General features: G+C 38.3%; 1 protein-coding gene across 3 annotated transcripts in view; it reads right to left on the reverse strand.

Moving 5' to 3' along the window:
• ptpn11b (protein tyrosine phosphatase non-receptor type 11b) overlaps window positions 1-12,844 on the reverse strand; it is a 36,546-nt gene that overhangs the window by 3,626 nt on the left and 20,076 nt on the right. For 2 of the 3 annotated variants that reach the window (XM_082520147.1, XM_082520149.1), the window contains exons 3-15: window positions 11,517-11,711; window positions 9,161-9,353; window positions 8,824-8,943; window positions 8,537-8,650; window positions 5,923-6,019; window positions 5,626-5,705; window positions 5,292-5,447; window positions 4,130-4,261; window positions 3,188-3,342; window positions 1,050-1,117; window positions 789-940; window positions 450-550; window positions 223-348 (exon numbers count right to left, since the gene is read on the reverse strand). In XM_082520147.1, coding sequence (XP_082376273.1) covers window positions 261-348; window positions 450-550; window positions 789-940; window positions 1,050-1,117; window positions 3,188-3,342; window positions 4,130-4,261; window positions 5,292-5,447; window positions 5,626-5,705; window positions 5,923-6,019; window positions 8,537-8,650; window positions 8,824-8,943; window positions 9,161-9,353; window positions 11,517-11,711 — 1,651 coding nt within the window. In that variant the 3' untranslated portion in view covers window positions 223-260. The remainder of the gene's footprint in view (window positions 1-222; window positions 349-449; window positions 551-788; window positions 941-1,049; window positions 1,118-3,187; window positions 3,343-4,129; window positions 4,262-5,291; window positions 5,448-5,625; window positions 5,706-5,922; window positions 6,020-8,536; window positions 8,651-8,823; window positions 8,944-9,160; window positions 9,354-11,516; window positions 11,712-12,844) is intronic. The other variant, XM_082520148.1, reaches the window with a different exon arrangement.

Genomic DNA, 12,844 nt, shown 5'->3' on the forward strand with positions numbered 1-12,844 from the left:
TTTCTGACACGTCAGGCTTAAGTTAGTTTTGTTTTTTCCACCCAAAGCTACATTTACTGTTAATGGAATCCAGCACGTGAAACCAGAAATGCTTGTGGTAGTCTTCTAAACTGACTAAGGCAGAAGGAAAAGGAAACAATGAAACAAACAATGTTGGGCTTTTTTTTTCCTAGCTTAAAGGATGGATCTCTGAGAAACATGGAAATAAAAATTGACACTTACAGAGAGGCAGACAGAAGAGGAGGTCCACGGCGCCGATTTTACCTCCTGGTATTACTGCTGAAAGATGTCTGAGGGCTTTTGAAGTTTATGTTCTCGTATACGCTTGATGAATCGTCGTTTGTCAGCCTAAAAGAGAAAATAATCGCTGTGAAAATGAACCCACTGTCAAACCCTGTTTAAGTCCTATGATGACATTTTTTTAACACGTGTATGCCTGATGGACTTACACAGAAGAAGAGCGTGAGGAGGTCATGTTGTGCTTGGACCTCGAGTTGGTCATCTGGGGATATTTGATATTGGAATATTCCCTCTCTGTCATCTTATTCCTCTGAAAAGTGACAAAAAATAAATTAATCTGTCATCTACTGAAATTACTCAATCTCAAACTGTAACCACATTCAGCAGTGAAAGAGCAAGTGGTAAACACGCCTAACCAGCTGACATGCTGATGATTTGCCTCTCAGCTCTAGCGTTTAAAATGTAACTGACGGACTTTATACGGCTTCACTGCTCCGTCAAAAATCTAATGTTTTAATACAGTAAAAAACACTAATATAGCCAATTACCTGCTCCTCCTCCAGTCTCTTCTGCACTGTGTCTATGTACTGCTGCACAGCCATGTAGATGAACTTATACTGAGCCTCTGTTTGCACCATGCCTGATCTCTGCTGCCGTACCCTCTGGATGGTCTTTGGGACATCGATGTCGCAGTCGAGACCTAAAACACGCAGATCCAAATGTTAGCAGAACTGAAGCACAAAGATATATATCTTTATTAAAAAGTAAAGGATTCACAATCCAGAAAGTTTCATATCTGAGCCTCATACCTTGGCGGTTAATAATGTCGATAAGGATGTCAATGACGATAATTGTGCCAGTTCTGCCGATGCCTGCACTTTAACAAGAAGAAGTTTAAGGTTAAAACCATGTGTAGCTACAATACTTGAAGAAAAGCATCAGAATCCAGGTGAAAAACAGTTATGAGAATATTTGAGTACACAAGTATAAGCTGAGGTTTCACTTGTTTTTATTTCCATTTATTGCTTTAAGGGAAAAAAAAAAATCAACAATTTTCATCAACAATCCCACCATTAATGTCTGCTGATGTAGACCGTGAAGGCAATGGACAATTGTGGTGCTTTCAAAGTAGTCAGCAGAAATCAGGCCCACTGTTTACAAATGCAGATAAGCTTAAAATGTGCTGACAAACTGCTGAATTGACTGCAAAACCAGAATATGGACTGTTGAGCTGCATGAAACCAAACCCCGCTCAAACTTGACTGGTAAACAGTGCTGAGACAACCAGAAGGCTTCTGCTATCTTGGTCCTTGCTTACAGACTGTGCATAAGCACATCTCTGTTTATAGAGGCGGATTTATCTGAAGCCAGCTGACCGCTGTGTTTAAGAGTCAGGTCAGTGTTGTCCTTGTGTTTACAGTACATGTTTGGATGGGTGTGTTAAGAGAAAGAATACCACACTAAAAAAAACTGTTTAAAACATTTGGTATCAACATGTCTGCAAACGCAATAGACAAAACTGTACGTCTGAATTTTAAAAAAAAAATGTTTTTTATGTTAATTAATTTGGGATTTTTTTTTTTCAAGACATTGCATTTATCGCAACAATGTGTGTGTTGCTTGTTTTGATATATCCATTAAAAACAGATCAAACAGCTGCCTGTTCTCTACAGACTTTTAATAGTTAGGCCCTCAAAATTACCTATTATATTTAGTTATATTCAGCGAGATTAAGAGTGTGTGTGTTTAAACCTTCATTTCTGAACGAACACCGAGCTTGGGACTTAATCGGAGGTCGACATTGATTGTGGCCGACCACATTGTGGTCACACTATATCGGCCGAATTAAAATGAAAATTAAAACTGACAAGTTGTTAACCAAACTGGCGTTCTTAACTCCAGATTATAAACCTTAATCATAGCACACCCAAGTGGCCAACTGGAAAAAAAAAAAAAAATTAAACAAATTCAGTTGGTGAAATTTAGGTGCTTACGATTAACCCTTACAACCACAGGAGCATTTTCAGCTGGGGCCAGCCTGATTGACATACATTGTGTAGATTTGCACTTTTAGCTCATTTCAAAGGGATTCTGCTGATCTGGTGGCTGGACAGACTGCTGAAGTCCAATGTTCTTCCTCATGTTCACAAAACCACTTTGAACTTGCTTTGTGACTAACTCTTTGTGACTATGAAAGTAAAATGAAACTTGTAAAAGGAAACAATAAATAAATATGTAAACACAAACACAGCCAGCTTTAGTTTCAACTATGAAACTATATTTAAACTATGACCAACTCACATTAAGAGGCCAAAAGTGTATATGCCACTATACCAAGTGCAGACTTTAACCAGCAGGTAGGGTTCCCAGGTTCTTGGTATTAATGTCAAAATTTGGCCACAACTCCAAATGGATATTCATCAAACAAGCTGGGGTTTTTTTTTGTTAAGTCTCAGATTTCAGTTCCTGGTTACAAGGAATTAAACCTGATGCTGAACTAAAGGTTTCTGATTCTGGGACACTTTCCAGTTGTAAGGAGCAGTCATCAATATTTTTATAGCCACTCTGAGTAAACTGTAGAAACCACCAGGAGTTCAGCACTTTCAAAAGTAGTCAAACCAGTTGCCCAGTACCGACAGTGCTATCACAGACAAGTCACTGAGATGCCAGTCGCACCATTTTGATATCAACAGACTTTCATCTTTCAGTACATCACTGGCTGATGGGATGCCTGCATATAAAAAAAACCAACAAAAAAAAAAACAACCACAACAGCAGATGCTTCTAACAAAGTGCTTTATGTATGTGTATGCAGAAGAACATAACTGTTATTGTCAGTGAGAGAAACCGATCTCTTTGTTGTTGTTTTTTTATAATCCCAACCCAGAATTAGTGAAGTTGCATGAGCATCCTATAATAAAATAGTCCATTTTCTTCCTTGTCATACCTGCAGTGGACGACAATTGGCCCAGTGTGTGGAATGGTGCTCTGGGTGCGGTTGACCTCCTCTAGGAACCAGAGGACGCCTCCAGGCTCGTTGGGCACTCCGTGGTCTGGCCAGCTCAGGTACTGATAGTGCCAGATGTACCTCACAGGCTCCTTCTATAAGTGACAAATATGATGAGGTGAAGTTACCAAAAAACGATTTAAAAACAAAAACAAACAAACAAACAAAAAAAACAGAACTAGCTATCGGAAAATGAAAACCAAAGGATTCCTAGAACCTAAGACATTTCCTCTCCAAATCAGCCTGATGAGACTGTGTTAATGGAAACTCACAATCAAATAACATCATAATTCTCAATAAACCAAAGTGTTGTTTGTGTTGTCACACCTTATCTGAATAGCCTACGTCGTGCTTCTGATCACATTTCTTCTGAATAAAAACTGAACTGAAACATACAGACCTATTCTGGAAACTAACTGGAACTAGACTGAAATGAAAAGAAAAAACTCAAATCAAAATTTAACCCATTTAAAGAAGAACTGTAATAAAAGTTAACAGAGGATATTCCATCTCTGTTGCTATAGCCCACCTAACATCCAGACTGTGTGTGTGTGTGTCCAAATATCACCCCTGAAATATTCAGTGTTCCTCACTGATCAAAGCAACAGCCTCTAAGCTTTCATTAATAAACACAGAAAAAAGAAAAGCAGGCACTCTGAACTTTTTGCTTATTATTGTATACACGCGCCAAACGCAGCATTAAAGATTTATTTATTTATGCATTTAGCACAAGAAAACTGAGCATGAGCACTGGATTGTGGATCTGTGAATCCACAAGTGCAAGCTTATAGTGTACAAACACAAGCATGTGCATGTGTGGTGTGAGATAATTTGTCCTCAGGTCAGTGGGTCGGCTCAGACTGGGAATAGAGCGTTCCCTACCCGGTCCAGACGTGTCACCTCCAGCTTCCTCAGGATATGGTCTTGTGCTGGCCGCTCGTCCACATTCCTCACCAGCACTTTTCCAAACTCCTTAGTGGCATGAAGGTCTGGCCAGTAACGGAAACATTTGTTCTAAATCAGAGCAAAAAGTAGGATTTAGTTTTCCATCCAGCCTAAAAGGTGACTGTTTGGCAGCAAAGGGTAACATGGATGTAGTTCTTAATATTCAACTCAAAGCTTAGATATCTATGGTTTTAAGTCTGCGGAAAGTTTTAAACATAAGCACAAATCTTGCTGTAATTGTTTTTATTTTCTTGGTTTTAAATACGTCTGACGTATGAAAGGGTTTATAATGGTGCATGCAGCATCTATTTACATGATGTACTTGATGTGTAAAGTACACAAAAATAGAAGAGCAAGTCGTGCCTGTGTGTGTAGATCTATGAATATTTTAAAGCATGCAAAAATGCCCAAGTGCCTGCTGCATTAACGTCTTTTATCAGTCAAACTGATACTGAAAAGACACAAAGTGTGCATTAAAAAAAATCAATAAATAATAAAATGAAAAATGCACTACAATGCTGGGAATGAAGCTTTTGATACTAAAAATTCCTGAAGCATGACCTTCCAACACTGTTTGATTTGCCCTCTCTAATGAAAAATACTGCTCTGACTGACGAGTATTAGACCATCGAAAGAACCCGCTCATCTCGAGCAGCTTTTCAATCAGCTTACATGTCATATCAGCCATCTTTCTCCCCTCCCCCCTAAACTTAACACACGCCATCATTGCTACTACATGACCGCACACCAATCTACAGCCATCTAATAATGCTTTACATCTGAAAAAGCTGAACAAAAATGAGTGAGAGCAAACCACCAGTATTTCATATAGGGCAATGCATAAAATGTGAGCATTTTAAATTAAATCAGAAATATGTTTTTATGTTGACAGTTTTTCTCTTCCATCCACTGAAACAGGATAAAGAAAAAAGATAACAGCAAAAGAAAAATTATATCAGGAAAAGTAAGACATTTCCATTACGTCCATTAGCTTTCCTTTAGGTATTTTGTACATGGAACTAGAGTTTCACTGCCCCACAGACCCTCTGCTAAAATATAAAGCTGCATATTTGGGGGACGCTTGCTGCAAACTGCTCACCCGTCCTCGTTCCATCTCCTTTGTGGTCATGACAATTACATGTGAATTCTCCTGATACACCATCTTCCAGAAGTCAACGACTGTGTTTTGTAGACACCCTTGGGTGGCAATGAAGACTTTCCCCTCCTCCACAAAACGTCCATCTTCATGCATACTCTATGGGTGTGAGCATGAATGATAATTATGCAGCTATGATCACATGAAGATGAGAACCTAGCATGCTACCAGATAAATGTTCTCAAAATCCCAGGAATACTCATTATTATTACTACTACTATATTTTTTTATAATGCATTTGTTGATACACGTCTTATCTAATGCTGAACACACTCACTCTGATATAGTTGGCATTGATGTAGTCTGAACCAGGAACATCAGGATCCATTTCCCTGATTTCAACACGTGTCGTGTCGACTGAAAACACAAAGTAAAAACTATTAGTACACAACAAAAAGTCTACAGCTTTGTGAGACCACACTAGATTTTGTCCCCTCCCCAAACATAACATAAAGGCTGTGAGCCATCAAAGCAAAACTCTGCATGCTCTGCTTAGGCCTCTATGTTGTCTATTTGTGTCACTTTCCACAGGAAGTTGGAGAGGCAGGAAATGGCAGGCTGCTGTGTGACTCACAGGGGAGGATATTCTTGTATCTGTTTTTACTCTTGTTTTCTGGCTTTTGGCCTTCTTTCCGGGGATACAGCAGTTTACACTCCTGCTGCTGAAGTACCTGAAGATTGACAGCAAAACAAAGAGAAACACAGAGTTGGGGGAAGTTTCGAACAAAAGGAAATCCACAATAATGGAACTGAAATTTAAAGGAAGACAATTATATATGAGCTACTCTAGATTAAAGTTAACAGTGTAATGGGCTTTTACTACAGCAGGGGTCACTCTGGAGTGGAACAATAGGAAAACGGCAGCATTCACATTGCACAATGAAGAGGAAGCATTTCACCATACGAGTTGTTATTAACAGCACAGTTCTTTATTTATACTTCCTATTAAAATTCATTTTAGAGGCCGGCTCTGCTTTTGAAGAATAGATATGTCAAGCAATTATATCAATCTTTATTTCCTTTGCAATGATAATTAAAACCAGGTGTGCCATGAATTAGGGCTGCCACGATTAGTCGACTAGTCACGATTACGTCGACTATCAAAATCGTCGACGATTAATTTAATAGTCGACGCGTCGTTTGAAGCTTTGTAAGATCACAAAAGACGCAGGAATAAGTAGTAGGATTTAAGAGTGTAATAACGGCCTGAAACAGAAGATGGCAGCACTGCATGTACAAGGATGCCAGCTGCCGTTAAACCCTGAAGAAGAAGAAGCTGTGTCCCAGAATTCATAGCGCGGCCATGCTCAGTTTCCAACAATGGCGGCAGCTAGTTAGTTTTAATGTTACTCTTATTATTCATTCTGGGTCACAAAATAAACATTTTACACATTTTCAGGCACGAATGTAACTGTGTAAACCTCAAATATCTGCTCAGTTTATCAAGACACTGCATATTTTCAAAAGCGCTCCGACGTTTACGGAGACCTCTGTTACCCACTAGCTCGATAACTAGCCGGGGGCAAGGCTCACTAGAGCCGGTGAGAACACCGGACTCCCGGCAAATCGCTTTCAAATCCACCGCCATCTTTCGCTACTCAGGTTAACCTCACAGGACCTGGCGTCTATCGATCGATCGATATCTCTCTCTCTCTCTATATATATATATATATATATATATATATATATATATATATATATATATATATATATATATATATATACACACACACACACACACACACACACACACACACACACACACACTGGGTTATTTAGACCAAAATACTCATTTTTGCTCTTCAACGGCCTGATATCCATTTATGAGGACATTATACTACTACTGTTATGTGGCTCTGATTTTTCATAAAAACAAAAATCAGGTTTTTCTTTGTTTATACATTTATCGGGCCCCAATATGCCCAAATATCAAAGAGAAATTAAAAATGCATGCAGTGGAAGAGTTCGGGTCTTAGGAGGTTAAACATGATATATAAGTCACTTAGAAAACTTAAAAATGTTATTGTTTGGCTTTTTTCAGTATTTTATTTGTTCCTGAGTAAATCGGTTTGGCTGAGATTAAAGTTATAGTTTTTACACAGCTGAATAAACGTCAAGCAGACAACTGATTATCAGAAGTGTGAGATGCTCGAGAATATACTCCAGTGTCCTGTTATATTTTAGATAGCAAGGAGCAGACGGCTGAGTTTATTAAACTTCACCGAAACAATCTGCAAATTTCATTAAAATTTAATAAACTATTATCTTGTCTTTATTTTTAGTTAGCACATACCTTAAACACTTAAAGCTGTAAGCTAATGATAGTTATATAAGAGCAGATGCTGCTGGTGCAATAAGCTGTACGTTTTACGTTCAATGGATGTTTGAAATGATTAGTCGACTAATCGCAAAAATAATCGGTGACTAGTCGACTATCAAAATAATAGTTTGTGGCAGCCCTACCATGAATACAAATCCAGGTAGACTAGTTATTATTCTTGCATCGTTTTCCTAATTTCCTTATCCAAATAGCCTACACACCAAAAACCTATTTAATTCACTGGGAAGCCGAGTCTCACCACAAGCAGTTGACCAATAACGAGACAAACCTGCACGAGCACTGGGCTTATAAATATGAGATAACTAGCTACTGCACCCCGACGTAATAGAAATGGTTCACATTATTGAATTGTCAGTTGCATGAAAACGACATAACAAGAAGATGAATGCATGCCACAAGATAAGCTAAGCTTCAGCCAGTTTCATTACTCAAAGTTTAAGACAGCTGAAATACATTTAGACTTCCCATGACAGACAAAGAAATGAATAACTAAGGAAAAATAAGACCCACAGCTGTAAGTCTGCACAAATAAATGACAGATGAAAATCAACAACAAGCAGCCAAATGGGTACCATTTTTTTTATGTATTTTATATAGTATGAGTAACATGTCACATATATGAAATATGAATAAAAAAAATGAGGCTTCTTTCTTAAAACATACTGCAGTGGTTAAAAGCTGGACTCACAGGCTACAGATGGCACTCAATACGATAACATGAATCAGTTCCCCCAGTTATGTCAAGCCTATATGACTCAGCTCATCAGGTTATTAAATTGATTTTAATAGGATAGAGGATATAAATTGAATGAGTGACTCTGGTAGTGAAAGTTTAAATGGTACAGACCTCGAATTCCTCCCAGAATCCTTGTTTGGGTTTCTCAGAATTGTCTGCTACTTTGTTGAGCTCTCGTACCCGGTTTTCAATGTTGGCAGCATTTATCCTCGTGGCATTAAAAGGCTGTCATTGCCGGGTTGGGACAAGATGATTAAAGATTTGATCAGTTAACAGACCAGAAAAAAAAAAAGAAAGCTATTTTGACACAAGAAACCTTTTCACATCAACCTTAAAATTTGAACCCAACTAATGCCTTTAAAGCCTGGATGCTTTCATTTGTTCAAATGCTCCCATACCTGTTTGAGGTGTACTACAATGCCACTTTTTTCCACCATGGGGTTCTTTTTATAGTGCTCCACCAGGTCAGCCAGGGTGTCAAACCTCTCACCACCACCCACGTCGTACTTGCCGTCCTGCTGAAAACAAAAGTCGATAATTCAACAACTTCACAGCTGGCCCGAGGAGTTCTTTGAAAAAATAAATAAATCATGACCTACTTAAAAATACAAACTGCCCAGGTTAAACTAGGATGAGTAGGCATTGTAAGCCACCAATCTGAAGCCACAAACATTACCCAACATCCTCCTTACAAGATTCAGTAGATCTTAGCGGGCCTGGAATTAAATATCTGACCTGGTAGTGTATCATCACATGGGTGACCTTGGTCTTGCGATCCACATTGTCATGTTTCTCCTCATTAGTGAGAACAGAGAGGACAAAGTCTCCCGGTTTACTCTGGCTCTCCCGTACCAGAAAGCTGCCGGCTTTGCCTTTTTCCGTGAGCAGTTTTTCTGCGTCTCGACCTGAGAGGTGCCCGTGGTACCACCTGGAGAAGAGTGGGAGAACTTGAGTCTGGAAACAATGATCAGTGGCAGACTGAAAACTTAAAAGATGGCGTTATGTGAAATATGAGGCTTTCTCAAAAGTAAACCCTAGAACACCACGAGAACCAGAAATCCTGACCATGTGTTTGACTGCCAGGTTTTCATGGTACTAGACCATTATTACTGCATTTATAACTACCATTCACATGTTTTCATTTAATTCAAACAAAACTAATTACTCTCCTTTTGCTATTACTATTATTAATTTATCTTTATTTTTTTTAACTACTGCGCCTAAATTCTGCCCATTTTGGATATTTTCGGTGAATATCTGAAATTAATTGTGTGGACATCACACAATAAATACAAAGTTGAGGATGTTGAGACCTTTTCAAGAACACAATGCATATTAATATTTTTGAGTTTTGGGGGGTTTGAAACATTCGTCAGGCTTTGTTTACCATCATTTTCTCCAATTAGTATAGAGACTTTAAAAGCAGTCTTTGGGTGAATGTTGTAAGGCAGAACAAGTCAAGGGAAAAAAAAAAAAAAAAAAAAAAAAACCAAAAACTTGACCAACTGAGTGGGAGGACTAGTAATACGCTTCCTGTTTCAAAGGAAAAGTTCCATATTGTACCTTTGAGGCTTTAACATAATGCATGTCTATACATGTATAGTGAGCGTAGACTCCTACTCAGGAGTGAGAGTGTCTCTTATATGACTGCCGCCTCACTCACTTACTGATGTTAAGATGAAAAACTTGCATGTCTGCATTTTTTTTTTCCCTGTGGTGAGCGAGAACACGCCGGAAGCTCTGACAAGAGATGCATGTAGAATGGAAAAAAACCACATAAACCAAAACCATACATCACAAGTCGTTCTAAAACCTAAAAAAGAAACTAGATATACATATTGCAATGTGCAGATGTGCTGAAAAAGGAGAGTAAATAGCCCCGCTCAGCACAAAACTGTATTAGATTATCATTTTTGTGCAAATTATTACAGAAATATGACCACCTAGCTTTCTAAAAAGCTTCCCGTAAGTGTGTGAGTGCATGCATGGATTCCTAGCATTAATACAACAGATGCAGAGGTCTCCTGTTTCAAAGGAGGTGTGTAGGTGTGACGAAGTGCAAAGCTGCATCCAACCTGTGTACACGCTCTGAAGGATGTGTATATCTGGTGAGTATCAACAAAAAAAACAAAAAACGAAACAAACAGCAGTATCGCCCACTTAGTTTGTTCAAAGATTTGTAACATTTAAACATGTGACTGTGAAGTGCAATTGCATAATGTTGGGGTGTGTGCAGAGTAGTGCATTAGCTCGACGTATTGCATGTGTAAACATGTTTATACACTTTTGTGTACATAATGAGTTAATGGCCGATTTGAGCCCAAATTATAATTGACATCATTATAACGAGTCACTTAATGTCACCTGATATTTGCCATGTTGTTTTTTTTGTTTGTTTTAAAAATATATATTTAGTACCCTGTTTGAGACTCTGTTTTTGCTTTGCAATAATTTATTGCCACATATATTAGCAATTAATGAAAAACACATCCTTGTAGCAATGAATGAAAGGGGTTGTTTTGAAGCCATAATATCTGAATTTAGTTACGACTACATTTCATATATTTACAATATACTAATCTTTTAACATCTTATCAAGCTAAATATTTAATCTTTTTATTTCTACTCATTCACAGTGTGGTACTCATTCATTGTACCACACTGCCAGCTTTCTTATCCAACTTGTAAATCTTACACTGAAAAGTAGATCTCAAAAACATAATACTTAACAAATAATATAACAATGCTCCTGACTCTAAAAGATTGTTTTGCCCACAGTGTTTTTTCCCCCCCTACAGACTGACATAGACCTCTACCACTGCACTGGTGGTTCTCAGGTGGTTTAACTGCTTCTCCTGACAGGATGAGATGCAGTAGTGTAACACCCTGAAGCAATAACAGTAAGAGTTAACCGTTTGCGGCCAGGAATATAGTTATAAGTCTTAATAAAAGTAATCAGGCTGACCTCAGAAGTTTCTCTCTCTTCTCTCACAGTGTTAGCTCTGTACAAATATTATTTATCTGCATGTGTGGGCATTCTACATGTACAATGACAATAAAGGGCTATTTCATTCTTTTTTGGCACTGGCACCTCTCAGATGTGGGGTCCTTGCAGTTGAGCGGATATTTAAGCTCAATGACGTCACCATTCCTCTCGCGCAGGAGGTCCTGTTGTTCAGTGTAATACTGCACCAGCTCGGCCAGTGTGGCGAACTTCTCGCCTCCATACAGGTCATAGTAGTCACCAGTGTTCTGGATCTTAATGTGGGTCACCTCATCCTTACGCCTGACGGGAGGAAAAAAAAAAAAAAAAAGAAAAGAAAAAGAGGAAATTCAGTCAATTATCATTTATTTATCATGACTGTAAACAGCAGTAGACTCACTCCAAAGTAGTATTTTTTTCTCTGTGGAATTTTCCCTTTCACTGGTTCCCCTGCAGACATGTAGGCACCAAACACATAAACAGCCACCTACACAAATACAGAGTATATGCTCATCGGGAAAAGGACGGTCAGAGGAGGATGGGGGAAGAAAGAAAGAAGAAGAAGAAAAAAAACAAACAAAAAAAAAAAACCCTCCCCCAAGCATTAATGCATATAAATTATAAATCGTCCAGCTTATCAAGTAAGCCGTTCCTATTTTAAGATCTAAAGAGTGCAATCATTTCACCTGTCTCCTTTATTTTCCTGCACTTATCTACCAATTGTATCACTTACCAAACTGGGGCTTTTTCAAACTTAAACACGTTGTTTTATATAGCAAAAGCTTTTAAATGACAAATATACAATTCAATAAGCAGTTTTGATAAGCCATGTCAAGATAATTAAGACTAGGAACACCACAAAACTGCAAATAACTGATGCATTTAATCTCAAATCAAACATTTTTGACTTATCTTCTCAGCAAGCATGATCTTTTTTTTTTTTTTTAGTTAAATCCTGTAGTTTTCATATCCATTTGGAGGAAGGCTGTACTGTGATTGCAGGAACGAAACGCATGCAGCTGGCAAGTTTAAAGACTGATAAGCCACAAAACATTTGGTACCACTTTGCATATTCAAAGTCCTCTGGCTGGTTTGAATAGGTACATATGAATGTGAATGCACACTGACTCACACAGACACATATGCTGTACTGATCTATAATACATCTTCCTGAAAGCAAGTGAAGAAGAAATAAAAAAAAAAAACTAAAAAAAACACCTCAGCTGATAAATGTACTTTGTAGATGGCAAATGGTAAAGCAGATTTACATAGCAGTGATTCAGTCCAACAGTTTTTCCCAAGAGAGAAACAAAACATTTTGTAAACATATTAAGTAGGACAACACACACACATGCACGCACACACACACACGCTCACAACGCCCCCCCCCCCCAACCACCAGATTTAGGGACCACAGGGGAGTTAGTCAGGCAGTA

The sequence above is a fragment of the Aulonocara stuartgranti genome (assembly GCF_965226115.1).
Source record: "Aulonocara stuartgranti genome assembly, chromosome: 20".
Lineage (NCBI taxonomy): Eukaryota > Metazoa > Chordata > Actinopteri > Cichliformes > Cichlidae > Aulonocara > Aulonocara stuartgranti.